Source organism: Mytilus galloprovincialis, chromosome 6 (assembly GCF_965363235.1).
Source record: "Mytilus galloprovincialis chromosome 6, xbMytGall1.hap1.1, whole genome shotgun sequence".
NCBI classification, from domain to species: Eukaryota; Metazoa; Mollusca; class Bivalvia; order Mytilida; family Mytilidae; genus Mytilus; species Mytilus galloprovincialis.
In genome coordinates, this window is record NC_134843.1 from 47,846,346 (window position 1) to 47,872,597 (window position 26,252).

At 30.9% G+C, this 26,252-nt stretch overlaps 1 protein-coding gene across 6 annotated transcripts in view; it reads left to right on the forward strand.

Annotated features, from left to right (window-relative positions):
- The window catches only part of LOC143079735 (5-oxoprolinase-like), an 88,544-nt gene extending 62,292 nt beyond the window's left edge, over positions 1-26,252 (forward strand). For 5 of the 6 annotated variants that reach the window (XM_076255285.1, XM_076255286.1, XM_076255283.1 and 2 more), the window contains exons 32-35: positions 8,049-8,131; positions 11,725-11,885; positions 13,535-13,632; positions 25,406-26,252. In XM_076255285.1, coding sequence (XP_076111400.1) covers positions 8,049-8,131; positions 11,725-11,885; positions 13,535-13,632; positions 25,406-25,591 — 528 coding nt within the window. In that variant the 3' untranslated portion in view covers positions 25,592-26,252. Of the gene's footprint in view, positions 1-8,048; positions 8,132-11,724; positions 11,886-13,534; positions 13,633-17,137; positions 17,275-25,405 lie in introns of all 6 variants that reach the window. The other variant, XR_012979470.1, reaches the window with a different exon arrangement.

Genomic DNA, 26,252 nt, shown 5'->3' on the forward strand with positions numbered 1-26,252 from the left:
GGGTGTTCCAACTATATGTCCCCATTCAAATGCATTGATCGGCCAAAAAAAAGGGGGGATCCAACCCTTGGAACCCCTCCCCCCCCCCCCCCCCCTTGTCCAGCCACTGTATTATCTGACTATAATATATGCATCTTCCTGTATCTGATTTATATAGACCAAGAAGGATTAAGCCTTTAAAATGCAGTAAACAGCACAAATAACACATTGAATTTATATCATGTGTAGCATACAAAAATTGTTACTTTAAGACAAACAGTAATCGGAAAAATATTGGTTTATTCAGATTAAAAATTGTGAAGAGTGAAGATATTGGATTTTAGTAATGATATGTCAAGTTTGAATTTTAGGACCAAACCTTTCTGGCCCTATTCTTCTAAGTATATGTACTGTTTGAGCCATATATATGCTTACCATTCATAGTTCATGACTTATGGAGTTCAATTTTTTATCAGAATTTTCACGTTTTAACAAGCCAAATAATTCCATTAGTGCAGAAGGAACTTCTAACCAATCTAATGCAACTATTTCCAACCTGGATCACATTCACAATAGCTTAATCTTGAGTTTTTTTAATGTAATAGTTTTCCAATGGTGATCTCTGATTTTTTTTACTTGTGATTTTTTTGTTGCTTCCTTAAAATCTTCTTTTTCTCATATTATCATCATTAATGATCAGAAAATTATTTATAGTTAAGTCACTCAGTTTATAATCATTATTATATCATAACATATTAATATGAATGCTTTAATATGTAATCAACAAATCATTGAGTTCAAGTAGCATGTATTCTCTGCTTAATTTTTGTTGGACATTCTTCAAAGAAATGTCAAAGTGCAATTCATCAGAATAAATACTTAATGCGGAATGACAAATGTGGTTTCTGAGCGACATTGTTTTGTAACATTACATGGAGTGTATTGTAAAAACTTGGCTATAAAACATGCAGTACTGGCTTAACTTATAACTATGTCTTGGCAGATTTACATAATATTGTTTAATTATAAAAGTCTGCAGAAAAAAACTTGAACATGGATTAACTGCAATTATCAGAATAAGCGTTATGACTTGTATTTGAATTCATAAAACCTATTTTCTGTGGAATGTCAATTTATATTATCGTTCATATGTGTTCAATACAAAATACAAGCTCCTTTAAAAATCATTGCATTAACAAAGGAGACAATCCTTTTTTTTTTTATTTCATAACAAAATTATTTCAGCCTGGTATTTTTTTAATGTTATTTATATAGGTGTTATACATTATTTATATTTCATTGCATTATTATATGATGGTGAGTCAATTAAAATATATACTGGTATATTTGTTGATCTCTTTATGTAGTAGCATAAGCTGTAAGCCTTTCAGATACTTGATGTTCTTAGTCATTGGCAATACTCTGGGAAACAATGCGCATGTGCAAGATCGATCGAGATTTTGCGTTATCGACTAATTAGATACGAGATTTGATAAACTGGGGGCATTATCAGTTTATTGATTTATCAGATCGGCATCGTTGATCTTAACTACAAAAGGAACGGTTTGATATATGTCACATGACTTTGACAAAAATGGACTGATTCATGCTGTGATGCAGATCGTCTGTATATTCAAGAAGGTACGGGTGCTATTTCATTACCATATCTGAGGAACTGATCTTAGGTCATAAAAATAAAAGTCAATCAACACCTAGGGCATATGGTATCATAAAATTTTACCTTAAACTATTAATCTCACCAGGCAACTGTCAATTAATATACCCTTAATAATCGTAATCATGTTCTGACAGTTAGGTACCATTAAAATATGTGTTCAAAATGCTAGCCCTGATTGCATGCGTGTATTTACATAAATTTTTTGTGCTTAATTCAAATGCATCGGATATTGACAATTTTTGAAAGGAGGGGGATCTGGGTCGTTCAGCATTTTATTTTGATATATTGTGAAGCATACATAATATTGTATACAGAATATCTAACTTCATATTTGGTCAGCAGCTTCACAGATTTGAATGTTGTAACATGTGAACACTTTTTGGATCTGTCATTTTGGATTTGCAAGTTTCCTTCTCTTTTTTTGCCAATACTTTTAATTTTTATACGACCGCAAAATTTGAAAAAATTTTCGTCGTATATTGCTATCACGTTGGCGTCGTCGTCTGCGTCGTCGTCGTCTTCTGCGTCGTCGTCGTCCGAATACTTTTAGTTTTCGCACTCTAACTTTAGTAAAAGTGAATAGAAATCTATGAAATTTTAACACAAGGTTTATGACCACAAAAGGAAGGTTGGGATTGATTTTGGGAGTTTTGGTCCCAACATTTTAGGAATTAGGGGCCAAAAAGGGCCCAAATAAGCATTTTCTTGGTTTTCGCACTATAACTTTAGTTGAAGTTAATAGAAATCTATGAAATTTTGACACAAGGTTTATGACCACAAAAGAAAGGTTGGGATTGATTTTGGGAGTTTTGGTTCCAACTGTTTAGGAATTAGGGGCCAAAAAAGGGCCCAAATAAGCATTATTCTTGGTTTTTGCACAATAACTTTAGTTTAAGTAAATAGAAATCAATAAAATTTAAACACAATGTTTATGACCACAAAAGGAAGGTTGGTATTGATTTTGGGAGTTTTGGTCCCAACAGTTTAGGAATAAAGGGCCCAAAGGGTCCAAAATTAAACTTTGTTTGATTTCATCAAAAATTGAATAATTGGGGTTCTTTGATATGCCGAATCTAACTGTGTATGTAGATTCTTAATTTTTGGTCCCGTTTTCAAATTGGTCTACATTAAGGTCCAAAGGGTCCAAAATTAAACTTAGTTTGATTTTAACAAAAATTGAATCCTTGGGGTTCTTTGATATGCTGAATCTAAAAATGTACTTAGATTTTTTATTATTGGCCCAGTTTTCAAGTTGGTCCAAATCAGGATCCAAAATTATTATATTAAGTATTGTGCAATAGCAAGAAATTTTCAATTGCACAGTATTCAGCAATAGCAAGAAATCTTCAATTGCACAGTATTGTGCAATAGCAAGAAATCTTCAATTGCACAGTATTGTGCAATAGCAAATATTTTCAATTGCACAGTATTGCACAATAGCAAGAAATATCTAATTGCACAATATTGTGCAATAGCAAGAAATTCCATTTGGATTTCAATTGGAGTTATCTTTCTTTGTCCAGAATAGCAGTTGAATCAACTTAAATCATTGTTTTATACAATATACAATGTATATTCACTTTTACTACCAACTGATAGATTAAAACAATCTTTACCATTCAGTAATAACAAGCACTTTTTTTACATTTTAATATTTTATGATGTATTTAAATGAGTAGTTATTGTTGCAAACTTCATTAGAAATTTGAATTGAGATCAGTTTTGAAATAAGGGAAAGGGGGATGTGAAAAAAAAATTGGGGGGTCAATTTTTTTCATTTCAGATTTCATAAATAAAAAGAAAATTTCTTCAAACATTTTTTTGAGAGGATTAATATTCAACAGCATAGTGAATTGTTCAAAGGTAAACATATTTTTTTTAAGTTCATTAGACCACATTCATTCTGTGTCAGAAACCTATGCTGTGTCAACTATTTAATCACAATCCAAATTTAGAGCTGAATCCAGCTTGAATGTTGTGTCCATACTTGCCCCAACCGTTCAGGGTTCAACCTCTGCGGTCGTATAAAGCTGCGCCCTGCGGAGCATCTGGTTTAATATGTTGAATTAACTAAATATTTTTTGTCACATTTTTCTCAGGTCAGTATGAATTCATACTTATTCAGCATGAAGATTATGCGGCTTTGCCTGCTTATTTATAGTCCATTGACATTGAAATTTTTGAATAGTTTACATGTTTAAGTCAGTGAAAGGGGACTTACTTATGATAAGTTGATATTTGGTATTCAGTAGTAGAGGAATTATCTCATACCTCATTTCCAGAGATAATTTTGCCCTGTAACTTCAGTTCAGTTAATTTTTCTGTTTTTGCAAGATTAAATGGTATATATTAATTATTTCAACATTTTCATTATATGCTGGTGGCCTATGTCTTGAATAACTGTCAAATTTAAGCGGTGATATTGATTTCCATCTGTATTTATAACCTGGTGCAAAAGGCTATTTATATCGATCATTAGACCATAAAACATAATTACCATGTACTTATGTCATATCCAAAGTCTCCTCTTTTCCTCCTTAAGGCCATACGATTTTTTTTGCTATTTTTTGCCTGAGTAAATCAAATATGTAATAAAAAATATGCCTTCATGTGCTACTTTTTGAGTTAAATGAGGTCGAAATTTTGTATATTTGCTCAAAATTCGTATTTGTGGCCGTATTTTTTGCTTTCGAAAGAAAGCCATAACTTTTTTGTTTAAAAAGATAAACACAATTTTTTTTTATTAAATGATTTGTAATTTCTGTATTTTATAAGTATCATAAATATTTATGCATTTTTCATTCAGAAATAACTCATATTTATCAAATGATCATGAATTGAGAAAAAAAATGTCATTTTTTGCTGTATATTTATCAAAATTAAAAAAATTGCACTATTTACAGTTTTATCAAATTTGGTCCACATAATCTCCCTGCAAAATAAAACAAAATATCAATTTAAAAAAATAAGGGTCCATGCACTTGTTTTCAAATTAAATCAGTTTGAATGATAAAAATCAGTTGAAAAATGCATCTTTTCCCGATAAGTCACTGTTTGACGTCACGAAAATAACAATTTACGTTAGCAACGTCATTACCTCCCCTGTAACTGTATCGTATGCCCTTAAAACCAGAATTTACTGAAAATTTCTTAGACTTAGCATTTTGAACCGACCAAATTAAGGGTTTATATCAGGTGATCTGGAAGGCTAAGCAGATTCTGCTCTGCATGTAAAACCCATAATGTTACTCCTATAGAAATAAATTTGCTACTGGACATAAAAAAATAAAAAATCAATCATACATGTGTTTATTTATTAATGATACATGTAACAAATCCTATCAAAAAAAATATGAAGAATGCTACAAATATGACAAAGTAAATAAAAATTATTTGAAGTCATGTTTTTGAATTTTAGATGCATGTTGCAAAAAATAATAACTAATTTCCTCTGCAAAATGGAATCAATTAAATAAGCATGTGTCTCAGCATGTGTATCTAAAGTTTTATTTTAATGAGTTTTCCAAGATGAATAAAAGTCTATGTTCAGTTGACCATTGATTGCACGAAGCAGATGTTTCAAAGATGCATTATGCCTACTAAGCTGTTTTATTATCCAATAGTATTTAGGTCATGATAACAATAAAAGTACATTTGAATCAGCTATATCAAAAGACAAAAATGTCGTTACTTGTAGCAGTACTGTTATCATTACATCTACAAGTTCTGGGTACCAGTTAATCCTGTTATAGTCTGTATTATCATTACATCAACATCAGAAGGAACTGGTTAATCCTCATGTTCTGTCTAACAGATTTAACAGATCACATGGATGGATGGTCTCCATTTAGTCTGCAACAATTTCTCTCCTAATATGGAGCTAGATCTCCATTTTTAATGAAACTGACTCTTCATTAATGCATATTTTACTTGTGTTTCCATTTATTTATTTGGAAAAGGACAGATTTTCATAAATTCTCATTATAGTTTTAATGTGATAAATCCTGATATTCAAAACTTCTTCAGTTGTTAATGGGTTACTCAACCTCAGCTTCTAAAAGAGGGACGAAAGATACCAAAGGGACAGTCAAACTCATAAATCTAAAACAAACTGACAACGCCATGGCTAAAAATGAAAAAGACAAACAAACAACAGCACACACGACACAACATAGAAAACTAAAGAATAAACAACACGAACCCCACCAAAAAACTAGGGGTGATCTCAGGTGCTCCGGAAGGGTAAGCAGATCCTGCTCCACACATTGTACTAAGGATTTGGAAATTTAAATGTGAAAAATATTTCTCAAAACAATAATAATTTGTTTCCTATGATTTTTTCTCGGATTTCTCAAACCAACTGCAGTGTATGAAGTTTTTAATTTTACCCATGTTAATGAAAGTGCATCTACTAATAATTTTACATGCACAGGTCATTCAGTGCAATAAGATGAACAGTTGCTCAATGAGACATCTCAGGCCCACATTTTATTTTGCTAATTTTCTGGCAAAAGCCCAGTACACAAAAAAATGAAAGTTGTTTTAGAATCTTTAAAGTATAAGATTGAGTCATATATGCATCGTGTGAATTCTTTTAAAATTGATATGAAATTCAAAATAATTAAGAATTTGTTATGCACAATAATAAATTGAATTTTGATAATGTGTTTACTCTAGTTGTAAGGCAATAACTAGATTGAAGAGATTTGCCAATGAACTATTAATTTGTCTTATTTAAATTTCCTATTAAACAAAAACAAATTGTTTGGTCCAATCTTATTTACTTCATTGAAAAAATCAAACGTTAAAAGAATTTATTAATACCTACTGATAAAATGAAATAAATAAATTAGAAGTTCAGGTGTAAGTAAAATAAATCATGTAGGTGTAAACATATTTGTTGATAATTGTTGTGATATTGCATGTTATCTTGTGACATGTAACCATTTCATTCCAAAGGTGCAGATAATACATTGAAAATGTGCACCTACATTTAGTTTTATGCTTTATTTGCAGCTGTTATCAAGTATTTTGACAGTAATATGGTTATAGAATTGTAACAGATAGATTAGCTTTATAACTTACAACATGGTTTGTCAGATTCCTAAAAAGATATGAATTATCTCCCTTTTCTGATTGGTTTTCTGACATTTTTAATTCAAATTTACTACAAAATGTTTATGAAGAACAAAACGGAACAAGATTTTAGGAAATGAATAAGATTTTGCCCCGCATTGACAGAAAATCCATAAATTGGTTTGAATATCTCTTTAGATAAGTGTGAATAGGTATGTACTTTAAGGTCATTGTTAGCTATAAAAGGTCTTAAAATGACAAATGAAAAACAATTCAAAAGAGACAAATGCCTGATTTTCGTGTTGTTTAGTCTTTAGTTTTCTATGTTGTGTTTTGTGTAGTATTAATTGTCTGTTTTTCTTTTTCATTTTTAGCCATGGTGTTATCAGTTTATTTTCAATCTATGAGTTTGACTGTCCCTCTGGTATCTTTCACCCCTCTTTTATCCATGAAAGAACTTAGTAAAGGATTTTAGTAATTGTGGTAACGAAATCCTTAATCATTTACCAGCAATACATAGATTATGTTTAATGAAACAAAAACATCAATAAACACTTTAGACAAGAGCATAGCTAACAAATTTGAATATATAAACACCATAAGATGTAGCCAAAGAGACATCACTGTCCAGGAAGGGAAAATTAACCATATGGAACGAAAAGGCATCCCTTTTGTCATAACTTTTTGTGTAGGGTTTCAAATTTAAAAATGAAATTTCAAAATTTCGGAAATGACAGTTATTACTGTTAATATTTGATTTGTTTTAATTATGTTACTTTGAATAAATTTTGGCAGCATATTAAGAGAATACTTGATTATTTAATGAAAAATGCATAAAACCTATTGAAATATCAGAATTAGGTTTCACAGATTTTAGGTATTTTTTGCAGGATCATAGTACAGCTCATCTATTTCTCCATCTGTTTCTCCACACATCCATTCGTAATACTCTTATATCCAAATCTAACATAAAGCAGGTTACTAGGGAGTGTTTGACATCATGAATAATAGGGAGGGGGAATTTGCAACAGCAAGTTTTTTTACTACAGTTATTCTGTGTCCAAAACATATTATGTGTCAAATATTTATTACAATCCAAATTCAGACCTGTATCAAGTGCTAATATTGTGTCCATTTTCGTCCCAACTCTTCAGGGTTTGACCTCTGTAGTCATATCCAATTTATTATATGACATAATTTATATATAAAAGTGACTCTTGTAACACAATTGATGCGGCTTTGAAAATACAGTTTGTTTGGTTTTCTAACTATTATGTTCTTTTCATGAATTCTTAGATATCTTTGATTATTATAGGGTCCTACATGGAATGGAAGAGCAGGTGTACATACACATATGACCAACACTAGAATTACAGACCCAGAAATACTGGAAAGGAGGTAAGAAAATTAATTGTATTCATGCTGTGTTGTTTAATAAAAACTTTATAAGAGATATGTATCCCATGGAATATTTATAGATAAGTTGACATGTATCTTGAGTTCATACCATAAATGTACTTAGAAAACTTTTTAACCTCAGAAGATGATTGTATCAGGGAAAAGTTAAACACATTGTCACTTTTTTTTTATCCCCTAATGGCCATGTGAGGTATTGCCATCACCTTTTTGTGGTTATAAACTCTTTTTTTAATTCTATGAAACCAATGTACCAGTAGTATCAACCAAACTTTTACAAAATAATCCTTTGTGTATCTAGTATAATGTATGTCTTTTATGTGCAACATTACTACTATGGAAAAAGTCAAACAAAGGATAAACCGTAAGACAATACAAGATCTCCAAATATGTCCAAATTGCAGAAAATCTCAATCAAGTTACATTTGTATTGCCCTTCAAGGACTTTTTTCAACATCTGTTTAGCTGTTATAATTCATATTATAAAAGCAAGAAACTATAAACAGCTAAACTGATCTGCAATACACTTCTTGGTTTATAAATATCCTTTTTTTCTAAATTTTGCCTAGGAATATCTATACTTTTTGGGGAAAAATATCTGTTGACATCTGTATAGAAACATAATGATACAGAAAATGTTACCCAGCAATAATCCTCAGTGTTTGAAACTTGATTGATTACTTCATAGCATACTTATACAATACAAAGCCTCTTTCATTAATGGCCGAAAAATGTGTTAACCAATAAGTTAAATCCTATAGATAGAGACTATAAGTAGGGATAACATTCCTATTATATATCAATATAGTACTGTTTAGCATTATTTTATGTAACAATACTTTCAGTATCAATTAAATGTCTATTTATTCAAGACTCTATTCTTTAATGAACAGATTAAACAATACTGATTATGTAATAATTATTATGTTTTTATGCTTTTTGCAAAATCTGTTGAAGCAGCTATGAAATAATGTTTATTTGAATATCAAGGAGTTATCTCCCATTACTAAGATGTAATTTTCTTAATTTATAATGATCATAGAATACCTCTGATAGTCATTTAACTGTACAAAATATAACAATACTTATAATTCAGATGTAGTAAAAATGTCAGTTTCCAAAATAAATGCTCCAGTGATTAAATAATTCTCTGTTGGTAACTTTCAACCATAATTGTATTTCAGTATCAATGTTAAACCCGATAAAAAACCTCCAAGTGATTGATCTGTACTACTTGTGTTAATGTGGCCATTCTAGAGCAATTGAGTTATTCCCATTATTATCAGACAATGCTCTGATATTCAAACACTAAATGAAACATACCTATATGGTAATTAATACCACTTTACCCAAATCAAAAATATATATCACTCAATAAATGAATACAGACCCCATTATATATCTTAACTGAAAATCAATTTATATTTAAACACATTATAAGGTATTTAGTTTTCACAATCTTCCAAAAAAAGATTAATCTTAAAGCTCTTTCATAAGAGTTTTTAGTTTTAAGTTTGTATTAACTTCCTTTATGAACAAAATAGATCAAGCAAAATTCGTCGTTGTACAAAGAGAAAAGGCTAAAGGTATGAAGTTAGTAAACATCAAGTGATAATGTATAAGACTACATGGTGGTAAAGGAAGGATCATGTGTACATGGGAAAATAAAAATACAAAAGCATTTACTCATTAACAAAACGAGGAAAATAATGGAAAATATCTTTTAAATGAGATTGGCAGTGGTACTGAACAACAGACTTCAAAAATTTGAATCATTTTAGAAATGAATAACCTAGTTAAAATATTTAAAGACTCTACCCAATATATGACTGCCACTTTATAGAATAGAATTAAATATTGGTGTTTATGGTAAAATACATTTAAAGATCAGCTGCTATTAAAAGACTGATCCAAATTTTACAAAAGTGACTGAATGTCCATCAGGATGTTTTTCAGTCTGGCTATTCAGTTTACATTCCATATAAATGCTTTGATTAAAAAATGCAATTTTGTTAGCATTAATTTGAAATTTTTCTCTGCTTTAGCATAAAAGTAGTTATGACTTGTTATAAGGTGCTCTTTCTGAAATAAAGTTGACTATCATCAAACATCCAAGAATTAATAATATTTTTCAGTGAAGCAACCTATGAATGAATTTATGGGTTCTAGCTGAATTGTTTTTGGACTAGTGACTTGATGAAAAGTGAAAACAAATGGTTTATATTTTAATTTAAATAACGTAGTTTGTGCTTAATTAAAAAAATATAGCAATTTAAAAGCTATTAAATAACTAGTCAAATAATTTTCAGAAAAAGTCTGTATTCTATCTGAAAGTTACCAATCTAAAGATACTTTTCTATTTCTGTGCATGTGATATAAAATCAATCTATTTGATCTGGCTTTAGTTAGGAGCCCTCTATTCATCAATTACTACTTTTTATCTGGGTATTTTTTTGTTTTAAATTGTAATGTGTCCATTATAAAACATAATGTAAAATAAAGTGATTTGTTACATTTTTCTCTTCATGCTGAAAATGTTGATTATCAGTATTCTTATCTTTTCAAGTCTATAAAAATGTTATCAGATCCTTTAATAATTCCAGAATAATAAACACAGCATACATAATTCATGATAAATTTCAAATATATTGATTTAATTTTGACATATTTGCTTGTGATGTCAAGATGTTTGCTTAAAATATAAACTGATGTTGAATGAGTTTGATCATTTTTAAGGAGTGCACAAGCTTCCTGTAGAGTGTATGTCTTGCTAGGAAAACTCTCAGAATAGTTATTTATTTTTGGAACTATTTCTGTGCATTCTATTGCAGTCTTTATTTCTTTTTGCACTTAATTTGCTAGTGTATACACAAATTAAAGAAGAAAATTATTTTCTAAGAGAATGTCTTTTGAAATCTACTATCATCTTCTTTTCTTTTGATTTTATACTATTTAAAATAAAAAAATTCTCTTGAAAATACATATAATATTTTTAAAATGATAGCCCTCTTTAAATTATTCCCATTTGATGTTGATCTGGTAGCCATCATGGTGTCATTGTTCCCTTAGAATCCCTTCAAAAAATCACATGTTCATCTTCTTATATAAGACAACTAAGCCAATATGAAATAAACTTTGCAGGAGTGATTTATCGAAGTGGTCTACTAACTATCCTCATTTGGTTTTAATAAAAGATTCCATTGCTGCCTGAACAATCTTTCATCCTGAGTAACCATTTTAAAACTTTTTTTTCAAATTTTAAACTGCAAGGCAAAATATTTTATAATTTTATGTTTTAAAGATTGATCAAGGAGTAAATACAAGGCAAAATAAATGATAATGTATCATATTTTGTCTCTAAGTATCTAATATTTCTCAGATGATACATTGTTGTACGATAAGTAAATGAAAGCTGTGAAAGATTCTTGATGATTTTCTGCTTCCATGGTAGAATAAGTCACAATTTGAGATCAGACATTACATCATAAAACATAATGAAAATATAGTTCAGGCTTCAGTTTTTATGTCATAGGTCAAATAAAAGTGTGAAAATGTTTTATATGAATGTATTACAGATACCCTGTAATATTGAACAGATTCCATTTGAACCCTGATACTGGTGGCAGAGGTCGACATCATGGAGGTGATGGTGTCATTAGAGAATATTTATGGAGAAAGTCCTTGACCTTGTCTATTTTAACTGAGAGAAGAGTCTTTCAACCTTATGGACTGTTTGGTAGGTGCATTATAAAGGCTACATAAATATGTCAGCATGAGTTTGTTTGTGCCCCTGTTGAATGAAAGGGCATTAAGACATTAGTGTTACCCTTGACCATCTTTATGTCCTTCCGTCCATAATTTTTTTGTTTCTGCACTCTAACCAAAGTTTTCCTCATTTCCAAATTTTATGAAACTCATACACAAACATGTTTAACTAAAGCTTTCAAAATTCATTTTTTTCAGTGTTTTTTTATAACTTGGAAAATTGCAAATTTTTCTGTCTCTGTACTCTTACTTTAAAATAGTTTGTTCTATGCAAATTTTATCAAAACTCATACGCAATGGTAAGTACTTAAATCTCAATCATAGTTTGGATTAGATCAGTGAGTCACTTCACATTCAAGAATTATGCCACCATATTATTGAAAATTGCATAACAAATTTCGTTTCCACACTTTACCTTAATTTGCCAAATAAGTGTATGAAACTCATACACAATACTCAGTAAAATACTCACACTATCTTGCTTGAACTCTAACAACAAATTTAATGTTTAACCTGCCCAAAGACTATATCAACCCCAGCTTTTGGTGTTGTTCGGTCTTTAGTTTTGTATATTGTGTTTTGTGTACTATTTTCTGTCTGTTGGTCCTTTTCTTTTTTAGCCTTATCAGTTTATTTGTGACTTATTAGTTTGAATGCCCCTCTGACATGTATCTTTTGCCTCTCTTTGTATGACATTACAATAGAAGTCTTTAAAAAAACTAGCAGTGACAGCAAATGCTCTCAAAAAGTATTTTCAATATTATAAGCAAGCTTGAGTGGGGCATTAGTGTCCTCATGCTCATTCTTCTTTTATTTTCATCTATATCATTGCAAAATTTCAAATTCTATTCTAAAAATAATTTCATATTTTGACTCTTCATGATTGACATATTTGTGTTTGAATGTGTCAGATTTGATAGTATGATACTGTTGTCTTAAGGGTGTACTTAATTTGGGTACCAGTAATCAACTCCTCCTACAGTTTTCAATCCTGATCCCTAAAACTTCACATGCAGATCGTATGTTATTAAAGTTTTGCCACTGCTACATGTTTTATTAAATTGTCTGAGGGATTCTTTATGATTTTTGCATACTTGGGAACAAAAATTTGTAAAAGATGGACGAAAGATACCAGAGGGACAGTCAAACTCATAAAAGAGAGGGTACAAATTTTCAACTCCTCCTACAGCTTTCAACCATGATCCCAAAGACTTCAAGGAAAGACTTTATTAAGTTTTTCTATTATACACATTTAATGTTACAAATAGCTGTGCATCAGCACTCTTCCTGAGGTTTTTCATCTTGTTAGACATTTAATGTTGTCTCCTTCATGTAATTGCAACTACATTGATTAGTCACAAATAGCATATGAAACTTCGGACAAGAAAATGACAATAAATTCATACAATTTAAGGAAAAGCAGCATTATGAATAATGTAATAAGAATTCATAATGAGTAGTAGACAATTGACATTCATTTACAAAGATAGAAAAATAGTTAACAACAATTGTGAAATTGTTAATAAAATATATCGATAGAATAGAAAAAAAGATGATGTGTGTTGTTTAACTTTTGACCCTGGCTTCAACAGAATATGAGAGTAAATTTATACTTTTCAGGTGGTGAACCTGGCTGTAGAGGTGAGAATCTGATGTTTTATAAAGATGGCAGAATTGTTAGTCTGGGATCCAAGACTTCAGTCCACTGTGATGCAGGGGTATGTTATCATTCACATTTTAGACATCGACAAACAAACATGTTGCTTGTTCTATTGTAGGTATGCTTTGATTTTGCTGTTTTAAGTAAAGTGATCTACTGGTGCTTCTTGTTGTTCTACTATCTTAATATCTAACAGAAGCACAGAATAACTTGTCAAGACCTTGGATAGTCAAACCATAACATGTCTATAATATATATGTAAAAATCTACATAAAAGGAATTGCAGCTATGAACATACTAATGTGCCTATATCCAATCCAGTTTTCCTGGACTTTTTGCCAAATGAGTTGCCTCTCGTTTGTTTGAGATCTGCCGGAGTCCCTCTGATAGCTAGGAAACAGCTGGGAGTTGACACGAAATCAGTGTCTTGAATAAAAAGTATAAGAACATGTAAATAAAATATAGCCATTTATAATTATTCTGGCTTGTAGAAAGGATCAAAATGAATCTTTTTGTTTTCAAAGCTTGTACAAATTATTTTGTCAGTCAAGAGACAAATACATATAATGCATTTTAAGGTTTTATTTGACTAAATTTTGTTCTCCCTGAAATAGTTCAACAACTATCACCAATCAATCAGTATAACTGGGTTTTTTTCTTTATAATATATTGGTTTGAGTCAAGATTATACTGTTACTTTCAAATGAAATTACCAATCAAAATTCACCTTGAAAGGGAAAGAGACAGTTATTGCTTCAGCACTTGTGTTTTTCACTTTGAGGGATCTTGCATGAGAATTACACAATAAATGAAATAAAAAGGAAAATGATAACTATTGATTTAAGTAGTGTTTCATACACCATAAACAAAAATAATATACAAAAACATATGTAATTCATATTAAAAGCAGTCACTCAAATTCCAAAAACTACAACAGAATTTTGATGGAGTGCTCTCATTGATGATCATGGGATTAATTACTTCTACAGACTGTGCTTCTCTAGTTGGAAGCTTTTTACTTCACTTTTCTCTAATGAAACTGACTGGGGATTGGCATGATTTTCTCATTAGGATTTATGTTATGAAAATGTGCTGTCCCATGAGGCTTTGGTTCACAGAGGACACCATAGATAACTGATCAGAATTAAAGAAACATTTTTTTAACTTCATTAGTCATCTGTGATTTAAAGATAGAGAGGAAAAGCAGATAGTTATGCACTTGTTAATTAGACAAACCATTTACCAACCATCTTTGCTTTGATGGAATATTGTAGATGGGATACCAAGCATTCTGGCAATGATGAGACAAAAAGCTTCCTCCCCAGGATCTGGTATTTATGATGCACAAATTGTAGTACTATATTGATTATATTTTTGGCAATAAACAGAATATTTGGACCTATAAAAATTGTTGTAGAACACAAGTGAACCTGTCTTGATAGAAAATCTGGTTTTAAACAGCGACTTATTTTATGGAATCATTTATTTTTGTTACAATAAAGTTTTAAAAACCAGAAATTAGAATCACAAGAAAGAATTTCAAAGCAGTTGTGTAATCCTAACATGACATGTGGAAGAATCAAAAATAAAACATCTCTTTAAGAATTAGAAATATTGTGGCAAATATTAATTGTGAACTTTTCTTCAATCTTTTACATAGAAATGAGTACTTTAAAAATGGAAAATTAAGTACATAATAATTAGTAATAATGTCTCACATAAAATCAGTTGAAAACTTATTCTTTATGATGGAATAGATTTTCAAAGGAGTTGATTTTTAAACGAATTGGTTTTATGCTTCTGTACTGTTGAAATATAAACTAAATTGAACAAGAAAACAGACAATGACTGTTATATATTTAAAGAAAATCTGACTGAAAAATAACAAGAAAAGTATTCTAGGTGTATTGATCATTGCTTAGTATTTTAAAGTGAAAAATTATGATATAATTTCTCTGTGTACACAGAACATGTTGTGGACTAACTATATGTTTTATCAACCAGACCAAAGGTTTAGAAAGGAAAAAAAGTAAAGAACACATCAGATACAAATGCCCAGTCTTAGCTTTTCCAATCACTTGGTGTCTGTCATTGCTCATTAACTTTTAGGAAAATCTCTCCCTTAAAACAGAGAAGCCAAAAAATGAGTCTGATGACCCTGAATGCCAACCAACATGGCCAACATTGCTAAAAATTTAACATATAACAAAAATATAATAGCATACGTACCCTATAAATCCTCATACAGTTTGAATGATAGGAATTTTTCACTTTGATGACTGTTTGTACACATACTTGTAATAAAGGTGTGTATGTGTTCAAGGTTTTGATTTTTACTAATTTTTATTAAACTTTTTGTATATTCTTGCATAAGATGTGCATAGCATTTCCAGATAACTACTCCTAAAATGAACCATAGAACTATGTGCTCTCATTTTGTGTATTTAAAAAAAACATGTTGCATCTGTGGGGGCATCATTTGTGTCTCCCAGACACAATAATATCGCAAAGAAAGTGTTGACTTTGTTATGATACAGTACTTCAGAAGTCTAGAATGGAGTGCCGGAACCTCAATTTGTCTAGTTTCAATATAGAATCAATTTTTTATGACTAAAGAACTTCTCATTAGTCCTAGACATATCTTTATAAGACCAATTAGTTGCATTAGGCATTGACTTATAAAACCATTCACAGTCTTATAGAGTCATGTGAAGAGGTTACTTAGAATCCTATCATTGTCCCTGAATTTTTAGTTAAAAAAAGTATCAGAAGTTCTTCCAAGTATATATGTGTTGAAGGCCTTTCTTTGACCTTTGATTGTTTACATTTTACACATTGTGACTTGGAAGTAGAGTTGTCTCATTGGCACTTATACCACATCTTTTTATTGCTATTTTGTTAGTGTTGTGGATTGAATTGTGTGAATGAGACTGTAACAGATAGGTGATACCAATGAAACAAAAGCCTTTAGCTGACAATGCCCACTGTTGAAAATGTTAAAAAAAAAATGGATTATGGTCTGAAAAAGATGCTTCATATTTCAAATAATGATTACTTTTCTTGATAAAAATCCTCATAAGGCCTTCTAGGTTGGTTTATTATGTACAATTGAATCGGTGCTGATAAATAATGCTTAGTGTGATTAATTAGACTATAAATATAAATGCTGCTACTTTGTAAAATGTGTATTGTAATTAAATGAAAAACTGCACCATGGGACTTTTAAATTAGTTAAATTGAACACAGACAACCAAAAAATGTTAAAATTAACTTCTCTGACAGTGTTTTGGAATACTTTCATCAAGATGTATTAAATAATTACACATTCATATGACTGAAATTTAAAACATATAACAGACATGTTGTGAATTTTATTATATAATTATATAGTGGTACATTTTAAATTTATTTGCAAGAAAATTTTTAAATTTTTATTTACAAAAAGCCATTTTCAAGCTCTTTAATACTATATAAGGAGATTTTATTAATCTTTATATGACAGTAAGATTGTCCTGAAGCTAGTGTGCACAGTATTTTTGTAATCCTATATTTTCATTATTTAGTTTGGATTGCTAGTATCTTGTTTGGAAAAGGAAAGGAAAGGATTTATTTGTCAGATACTATAAGCATTAGGGCAACTATTTTTAGTGAAGGGAATGATTTTAAGTGTTCTGCCTGTCTGTCTGTCTGTTACAAAAACGTAGGTATCATCTAACTTTAAAGAATTTTACCATTTTTTTGGCGTTTTTGCCTACAATGTTAAAAACTAAAATAGATAAATAGAAACATTAAATAGTAAAAATGATCAGAAAGACAAGATCCACATGAGCAAAGTCATTAATCAACTCTTAATTGGAGTTATTGCTCTTTAATTACATTTTATACCAATTTATTGCATTATTAACTAAACATCAGGGGTTAGTAGAACCATAATCAATATTACTTATATTATTAGCGATTTTTACCAATATTTTTGCCTATTACCATATTATCTTGAAAACTAAATGATAGAGAGGTGTTTTAATGGCAAAAATGATCAAAAAGACTAGATCTTCTAATAAGTTAACTTGGATGAAATCATCAGTCGACTCCTTAGCCTGGCATCTGGCCCAATCTAGCTGCGCGTCGTCAGACAAGATTAGCCAGGACCCCAGGCTATCGACTCTTTAGACAAATTATTGCCCTTGAATGTATTTTATTTTAGCCTACAATGTTGGAGAGTGTCTATTGCACTGGTGGATATATATCTCATTGGCATGTATACCTCATTGCTTGGATGTTGCTACATAGAAATGAAAAGCTCACAATAAGAAAGCTAATATAATATCTTTGTCGTAAATTAGTTCTCAACTAGCTCTCCTTGACAATTAATAGATGTTAGTCAATATATGAAGTAGAAATCAAGTTATCTGTTGTTTCCTAAATTTCAAGTTTGATGAGATATATATTGAAGGGAACAGTAGTCATAAAATTGAAAACAGTCAACAGCAGAAGGTCACAATAGGTCTTCAATGCAGCGAGAAAATTCCTGCACCCAGAGGCGACCTTCGGCTGGCCCTAAACAAATATCAATATATATGTTGAGATATACTGTTCCCAGGTTGACTATGGTAATCCTTGTACTTATATGTAGTGTCAAGTTTGGCTCTGTGCAAGTGTACTCAAAATGCAAAGGTTAAACCAAATGGAATACATCTTAATGATCTATATTTATATTAGCTTAGTAATTATTATCCAGTCTAAGTTTTAATTATATTTAACTATCTTATCAAATGCATGAGATTATCTAATAATAAGCATATAAAGATATTCTCTTGTTAATTTCCCTTTTCACTGTCGATTATCACTATCATTGGATGATTTACAAACACAATCTTGAAAAGTCCTATTACCGTCTTGAAAAATTTGTTCTTTTTGTGCAAAATAAAAAACATGAGATTCTCCACGTGGGCCATGTTACCAGAAGTCGAGGTAAGCATTGCCTTTATAATGGCATTTTTTATTAAAATATCAATCACAACTAGACAATTGTATTGTACAAGTTAATGATGTGTTAATCACAATAGTGACCATGCAAATTTGTAGTTCAATGAATAGAATAGAATAGAATATTTTTATTTCCCAAATTACAGGGCCCATAAAGGGCATAAAATCAGATACAATTGATTTACATAATTGGTAATAACAACAATAATAGCGGCATATACATTATACATTTGGAATATAAGCATTGGTCAGAATCAAGCTAAAAACCACATATATATTGTGAATAAAAGAATACTAAAATTACATTATATATGTATTTATTCTCAAATTGTTTACTTGACTTTAGTGTCGGTGTTCATACCTGATCTCCTTAATTCAAAACAGTCACAAATATAACAGTTCAGATTTTCAATAAGAGTAAAATTTTCTTGGGTCAAGAGCCATAAAAATTTAGAAGAATTTTATTTTAATTTATAAAATTTATATAAAGTTCAATGTATCAGAGACATGTTTTATATGCATGTCTCTGAATATATAAAATCTTGGTAATAGTATTAAATGTTTTTTTTTTTTTAAGTTTGTGAAAATACTTCAAACTCCGCTTAGTGACCATCTTTCTTAGACTTAATGAGCCAGGGTTTCAGCTTCACTTGTCAACATTAAAGTGGATTAGTAAAACGAAAATTATAGTACTTCATCCGTATCAAACATTTCCATTCTCAATTTTATTAGTTTACTTTTCATGTGCGACATATTTCAATTATAACTCGTTTACTCAGTACCCCTTCGGTTGTGTTAATCAGCATAAACGGAAAGTCTATGGGTAGTAAATCTTTTTTAAATGAATTGATAGGCTGTTTGTCTTCAGGAACATACAAAAATCATATAAAAGAAAATTAGCTAACTAATGACATCTGTACACCAATTATAGAAAAAAAAAACGAAAATTATTTATTTATGTCCTGTATTTGCGTAATTTAAAATTGGACGAGAACACATAAAACGTAAACTTTTACTAGTGTGACTGAAAGTGCAATCACATAGCTTAACCATTTCTTATATTTAATCATTTTGGTCATCATGAATTTACAAACTGTTGTCGTGTCCACGTGATAAAATTTCGTATAAAGACATTTTAGCAAATCGATAGCGGACATCGTATATACGATCAGGAACATATATATTGACATTACAGATACGATATACTATCAAAGCTGTTAGCAGAACCCGATGTAGAGCCAATTTTTAGAACATTTTTAGTAAAATGTAAAATTATCAATGCCAATGTTATATATATATACTTTTATTTAGTTTTATAGTTTAAGGCGTTTTAGCATGATGCGCTCACATTATATATACATGTGTGCTGAAAGAAAAGGTTCATTGAACGTCAGTTGATTAAGTTCAGTGAAACATAGACGAAGATTTTTTTTGGTTTCTCTGATAATTTAATTTCAATGCGACAACTTATAGATAGAGGGGACCTGGTCGCGTTTATGTTTGCATTGACGAAGTTGAGAGGGTAAAGGTAGTACCAACCAGTTGTCAGAAAGAAACATACGCAGTTTTAAAAGATGAATTTGTAAGAGACTTGTCATGAAATTTAGTGATAAGATCAATATTTCATCCATTAATGTGGATTTAAGTTTTAGAGCAGAGTCGATGTTGGTGTAAGGATGCATCTATAGATAATATATATATCAGCATTCCACGAAACGGTAAATCACCGTACGCCTTACATTTTACGCTTCACTGGCACATTTCAGTGTTTAAAAGTGTATTTAGAACGCAGATACAAATGGTTATCAATGATAAACCTTGGACTATGGGTTTTTAAGAATTGTATAATTATATACATTAGTCTAAGATCTCATCAGTAAAGTAAGTGTATAATAGGCAGTATATGACCTACATTTTCAGTCACTTCGTTGGTTTATATGAAGTTTAACATCCCGGAATAATGAGTACCTACAATCACACAACTATGTGTATGAATGATCTTTTGGGTTTTAGATATTAGCGTCACACGAAAATATGTCACTGTGACCTAAATTTTTAGTGTCACGGACTTTAAAATTTTGTTTTCGAAAAGATTTGACTGAGAGACTTAAAAAGTGACATATAATAATAGTTCTTGTAAAAGTGTAACGATGCTTCGGTGGCGCATAGCGTAATCTCTTTACAAGAAGTTCAACTTCCATATGTCACTTGTAGGTATTATTTTCAAATGCATGTCTAGGTACAAGAACCAATCCTTAGAATATCAGAACTTCTTCATGACACGTTTATCGGAACCGGAACTTGTCAGTGTATCATTTTTTAATATTAGATATCTTCACTTGATCACATTAACTTTTAGATAAATATCCGTATGCGTGTTGAAAATATCTGCAATCAATTAAACAGCTTGAAAATAATAAACAGATAGACGTTATTAAATTTGACAGCTACAATTTTTGAGATGATGCCGAATTGATGTTTTTGAAGCAACTTTTAAATTATAGTCTACTGATTTAGAATCGCGAAGCATATTTGTCAAAGTGTTACTGGCTTTTGTGGCTACTAGTAGTATTTTGTAGATACGAAACAATTTAGACGGCTCCACGTACACAACACACTTCACCACTAAGCAACTATTGATTGGTCGAGATGACTGCTTTCACTTGAAGTTCATATATTTCATACATATTGAGGACCAGAACAAATTATCAATTAATACTTTAGGATAACGGTCACCCGGGATGAAGGTCTGGAAATTTGTTTGGCCACTGCAAGGCTCGAAAAAGAGGGTATAATCTGACATGGGCAGAAATTTTACCTTAACCCTTAACCCTAGCCACATAATGATCCTGGGTGCAATGAGTGTTTTTAAAATGTATATTTTTTTTATGGTTACAGGTTGACAATTAAACTCCGTTGGTTAGTTTCTATTTATCATTCATTACGACACATCTACTTGTTTTGTTACGGGGCATCGGATTTAACGTCTCCATTCCGATTGGGCGTGACTGCATATTAATATAATACATCCCACAAAGCAAAAAAGTAAGAAAACGATAAATAATGTTCTAGTTCCTTTGATTGGGATTTTTGATGCTTTATCATACATTGAAACTGAAAATGAAAAATGAAAATCCAGATAAATTTTTATTTGTGAAATATATGATATAACTGCAATGATTTTATTTAATTTAAGCAATGGATGTCTGCATAGCAATTAAAAGTATTTTTCTATGTTTTTATGTTTTGTATCGTGTATACGTACAAGACACATGTGAATATTCTTTAAAATCCTTACAATATGCCCACTTTTGATTTTTGTTTTAAGAATGTTCTACGAAAATTATAAAGAAAAATCTCGATACCTGTAACTTGGCATTGCACAAGGTCATGTTTTTCTCTGGCTGTTTATGACGTCTTTACACTAAATCCATTGGATGTTGGATGTGTACGGTTTGATAGCTTAGTCTTAGATGCATGATTTTTTATTAGTTGTTAGTGGCTTTGAACTAGCTGTCAGATAACTGCGAGTACTCTCAGATTTGTTCATTGTGTCTTTTTGTTTCGGGATGTATAAGTACCCGGCCACGTCCACTTGTATTTTTGTCCATCTGATGAGTTAAGCCTTTTTCAACTGATTTTTATAGTTCGTTCTTATGTTGTACTGTTATACCACTGTCCTAGGTTAGGGGAGGGGAGGGATTCCGCTAACATGTTTAACCCCGCCACATTATTTATGTATGTGCCTGTCCCAAGTCAGGAGCCTGTAATTCAGTGGTTGTCGTTTGTTTGTGTGTTACATATTTGTTTTTCGATCATTTATTTACATAAATAAGGCCGTTAGTTTTCTCGTTTGAATTGTTTTACATTGTCTTATCGGGGCCTTTTATTGCTGGCTATGCGGTATGGGCTTTGCTCATAGTGTTGAAGGCCGTTCGGTGACCTATAGTTGTTAATGTCTGTTTCATTTTGGTCTTTTGTGGATAGTTGTCTCATTGGTGTACGGTGACCTATAGTTGTTAATGTCCGTTTCATTTTGGTCTTTTGTGGATAGTTGTCACATCTTTTTCTTTATATACCATGATACTGGAACATAAAATAGTATAATAGGACAGTAGTGTGATAGTCCAAGCTTGATATAATGATGGACAAGTTAAAATTGTGTCAAACTTTAAAAAAAACTTTCAGCCAAGGATAAAGATAAAACAATTGTTTCTTAATACATCTTCATTTAACAACGGTTGGGTAGCTAACTACCAGGGATTTTCACAGAGAAAAGAAAGTGTTGTAATCATCGTTGAAGCAGTAAAGACTAAAAAACCAAAAGGTTAATTAATAACTTGTAGACTCTTCACAACTTAGATCTCAAATACAACTGGTTAGAAGGATTTCAATACGAAGTTACAGTTCTAAATTCGGAAAGAACGTTTTACAGCCTTTTTGTATCGACTCATAAAATAAATATTATAGACATAGAAATTAGATGGTAAAATAGAATTATTTTTAATGTTTTGGGCGCCTGTATAACAGTTTTATCGATATTTAAACATTGCAGTATATCAACTAGCTGAAACGAAAGTAGTGTAAATTTGTATGTAATGTTTTAAAAAATTACAAAAAAATATTAGGAATGACTTTAGATTATCACGATGAAACTCGATATAGGAATCGTTACACTATTGCTCTTTTGGGTTTTAAAAATGATACATTTGTGTGCAGACTGTTGTATTTAAAGTTTTGATTTGGTTTGATTTGGTTAAATTTTTTGTGTTTTAACGCCACTTTTAAGCACCGCAATTAGGCTATTTCATGGCGGCCAGTTCTTATTGTTGGAGGAAGCCGGAGTGCCTGGAGAATACCACCGACCTTCGATAGATCCTAGTCAATTAAGATTGGAGTCGAGTGCACCCACACGAGCAGGGTTCGAACTCACAACCTCAGTGTTGACTGGCTAGTGATTACAGTAGTAACTACTAAGAGAGCTGACCACTCGGCCACCCCTTGTAAATTTGAAATGTTTTACCTTGTTACAAAATCAAGGTGAACAGGTTAATCCTATTTAACTGGAAGTCGGGTTAGGATACTTTGTATTATTTTAATAGCTTCTGTGTTTGTTAGATATTTCAATAAATTCTTGTCTACCCGAGACACCATTCATTTTATTTTTCTAAAAAGGGTTATCAAGACATCCTAAACCTTAAACCAAGCTTCCTTGCTTATATCCTATATTTTTCTACAAAATATAAGAATAACCCTTCTTTATTTCGTAGAAGCTGACCATAGTATTGTAATGTTAAACAGAAATATTTCTTTTTGTCCCCTGAATACATTTTTATTTATACAACATAACCATTCATTGAATGTCCCAAGTCCTGTTGATCATGGTAATATGAAGTTGGAACAACCCATACATTTTAGTTGGTTTAAAATCTTTGTGGATGAATCTGATCAATGTGGTGACCAGCTCAGTTGTAGTATACGGTATTTATAAATACAGAGTAACACTCACCAAATTACTTATTCGAACCTTTCCATTTGTTTTGCATCAGATAGATGTGACCGTGAGAGGTCATACCGGTGTTATGTTGCCGCAGAAATTTCTGGACACGTTCATTGCGCTTTCGACTAATTACCGAACGTATTTCGTATAAATACGCGGATATTATCCAGTGCAAAATAATATTTCTTCTCGCTGTAATAAACACATTTCATAAATGAATACTTATGAAAGTGTTTTGTCATGAGAAATATATATAAATACGTAAAAAATAGCATGGGTCATCGCGATGTTAAAATGATAAAAATATAAACGAAAAAAATGCATAATATTTAGTTTTCCAAATCGAAACTATCTCTCCCGAATACCATGAAATTAAACTCAGTGAAATCGAAAGAATCCCACTACAGCCCATAAACAACTGCATTTGTTACTTAAAATCTTTTCTTTTACACGAATATGTTATTTTGCACCAGATTAATAATTCCTTTCGTTTATGAATTTACATAATCTTTACGGGTGGTCACATCAAAGATTTGTGTTGCGCAATCTGTCATCAATATGAAATGGAGATGTGATACGATGTGTCATTTTCTTTGATAGTTTTACAGTGTAGACATCAGAATTTTCTTGATACTCACATTCTTACAATGACAGCACTCTTTCAGTATTTAAGTATGTTTGTTTTTTATATTCATTTCTGTCATTTTTCTAAGTAGCTATCATATATAATGAGATACAGACTGCAGAAAATGGATAACTTTCAGAATTGTTGGCATTGTAGACGCTATTGGAGTACACAACAGAAATACTGAGAAAAAGATGAATTAATAATTAATATTTCCAACTTGAGAATTCATAACTGCAATTAAGGGTTTTTTTTTCTCATAAAAACGAAAACGTCATGCTCCGTTTGAGTGGAGGTAGAGTTTAGTTTCGTTGTTTTTTGTTTGTTTGTGTTTTTTTCCAATGCAAAGTCTCTCTTGGCATTCATTATTTGGTAGATGTTAATCGAGCAATCTGGAAACTTGAAGGTATTTTACACGCATAGCCCAGTTTATATTTGTTTTTTGTTTTTTTAGATTAACCTTTTTTACAAGCGTAACTGAATCCTTCCCTCTCATTATGTTTCGCTAGGAGCCTATGGATTTTAGGGATCATAAATGAGTGGAAATTTATTATATATATTTTGACAATAATATACATAATATAAGATTATACATCAAATGTCTTTTTTCTAAAAGAAATAATCCACTCAATCCAAATACGATAGATCCAAATGCGCTAGTGCATCATTGAGAGAATATGACTACCTGACTCTGTTTTCTCTATATGTTTTCTGTTTTAGGATGTGTTTTTACTGAAAACCCCAGGTGGTGGAGGCTTTGGGGCAGCTGATTCCGATGAACCAGAAGCATCCGACAGAGCAAAGCGACGAAAATTTAATACAGAAGTTGAAAAAAGAAAGTTACCCTCCTCTCATGTTGGACGTGGAAGCGTATTCGATTATAAAAGAGCACAAGAATCTGCATGAAATAACTCAACATTCGCCATGCGGTTCATCGAACATGCTCTATCTACATTCATTTTAATTAGCTTACAACGAAAAGATGAGCTGGTCAAGTGTATTTCACCGCGAAAAAATGTTTCAAATGTATTTAATATGACGTCAAATAGAAGAATAAGTCATACAAGCGAGAGGTTTAGCTAGATATAAAACCAGGTATAATTTACCATTTACTACATATGGAAAATATTTTTGTACCAAGTAAGAAATTTGACAGTTGTTTTCCGTTCGTTTGAGCTTTTTGATTTTGCCATTTGACTTCCGGTTTAGAATTTTCCTTGGGAGTTTGGTACTTTTAATATTCTACTTTTTGACGCTTTTTACTAAGAGGGACTTTAAAGACTGAGGTACTTCACATATTCAAGTATTTTTTTTATCTAAAAGGTGGAAACAATTGAACAAAAATGCAAAAAAAAAAATGCAATTTGGTCTACTAGACGCCAGGCTCGATACACCACATGATGGTTATGATGTTTATTGCTCAAGTAGTGGATGATAGATTTAAAGTATAAAATATGTTCAGAAACTTAAAGATTTGTTTGTAGAATAAAATTTATTCTGATCTCGCATATATCTTTTATTTTATCAAGTCTTTTATAGCATCTGTTAATAAAGAGATTTTATCGAT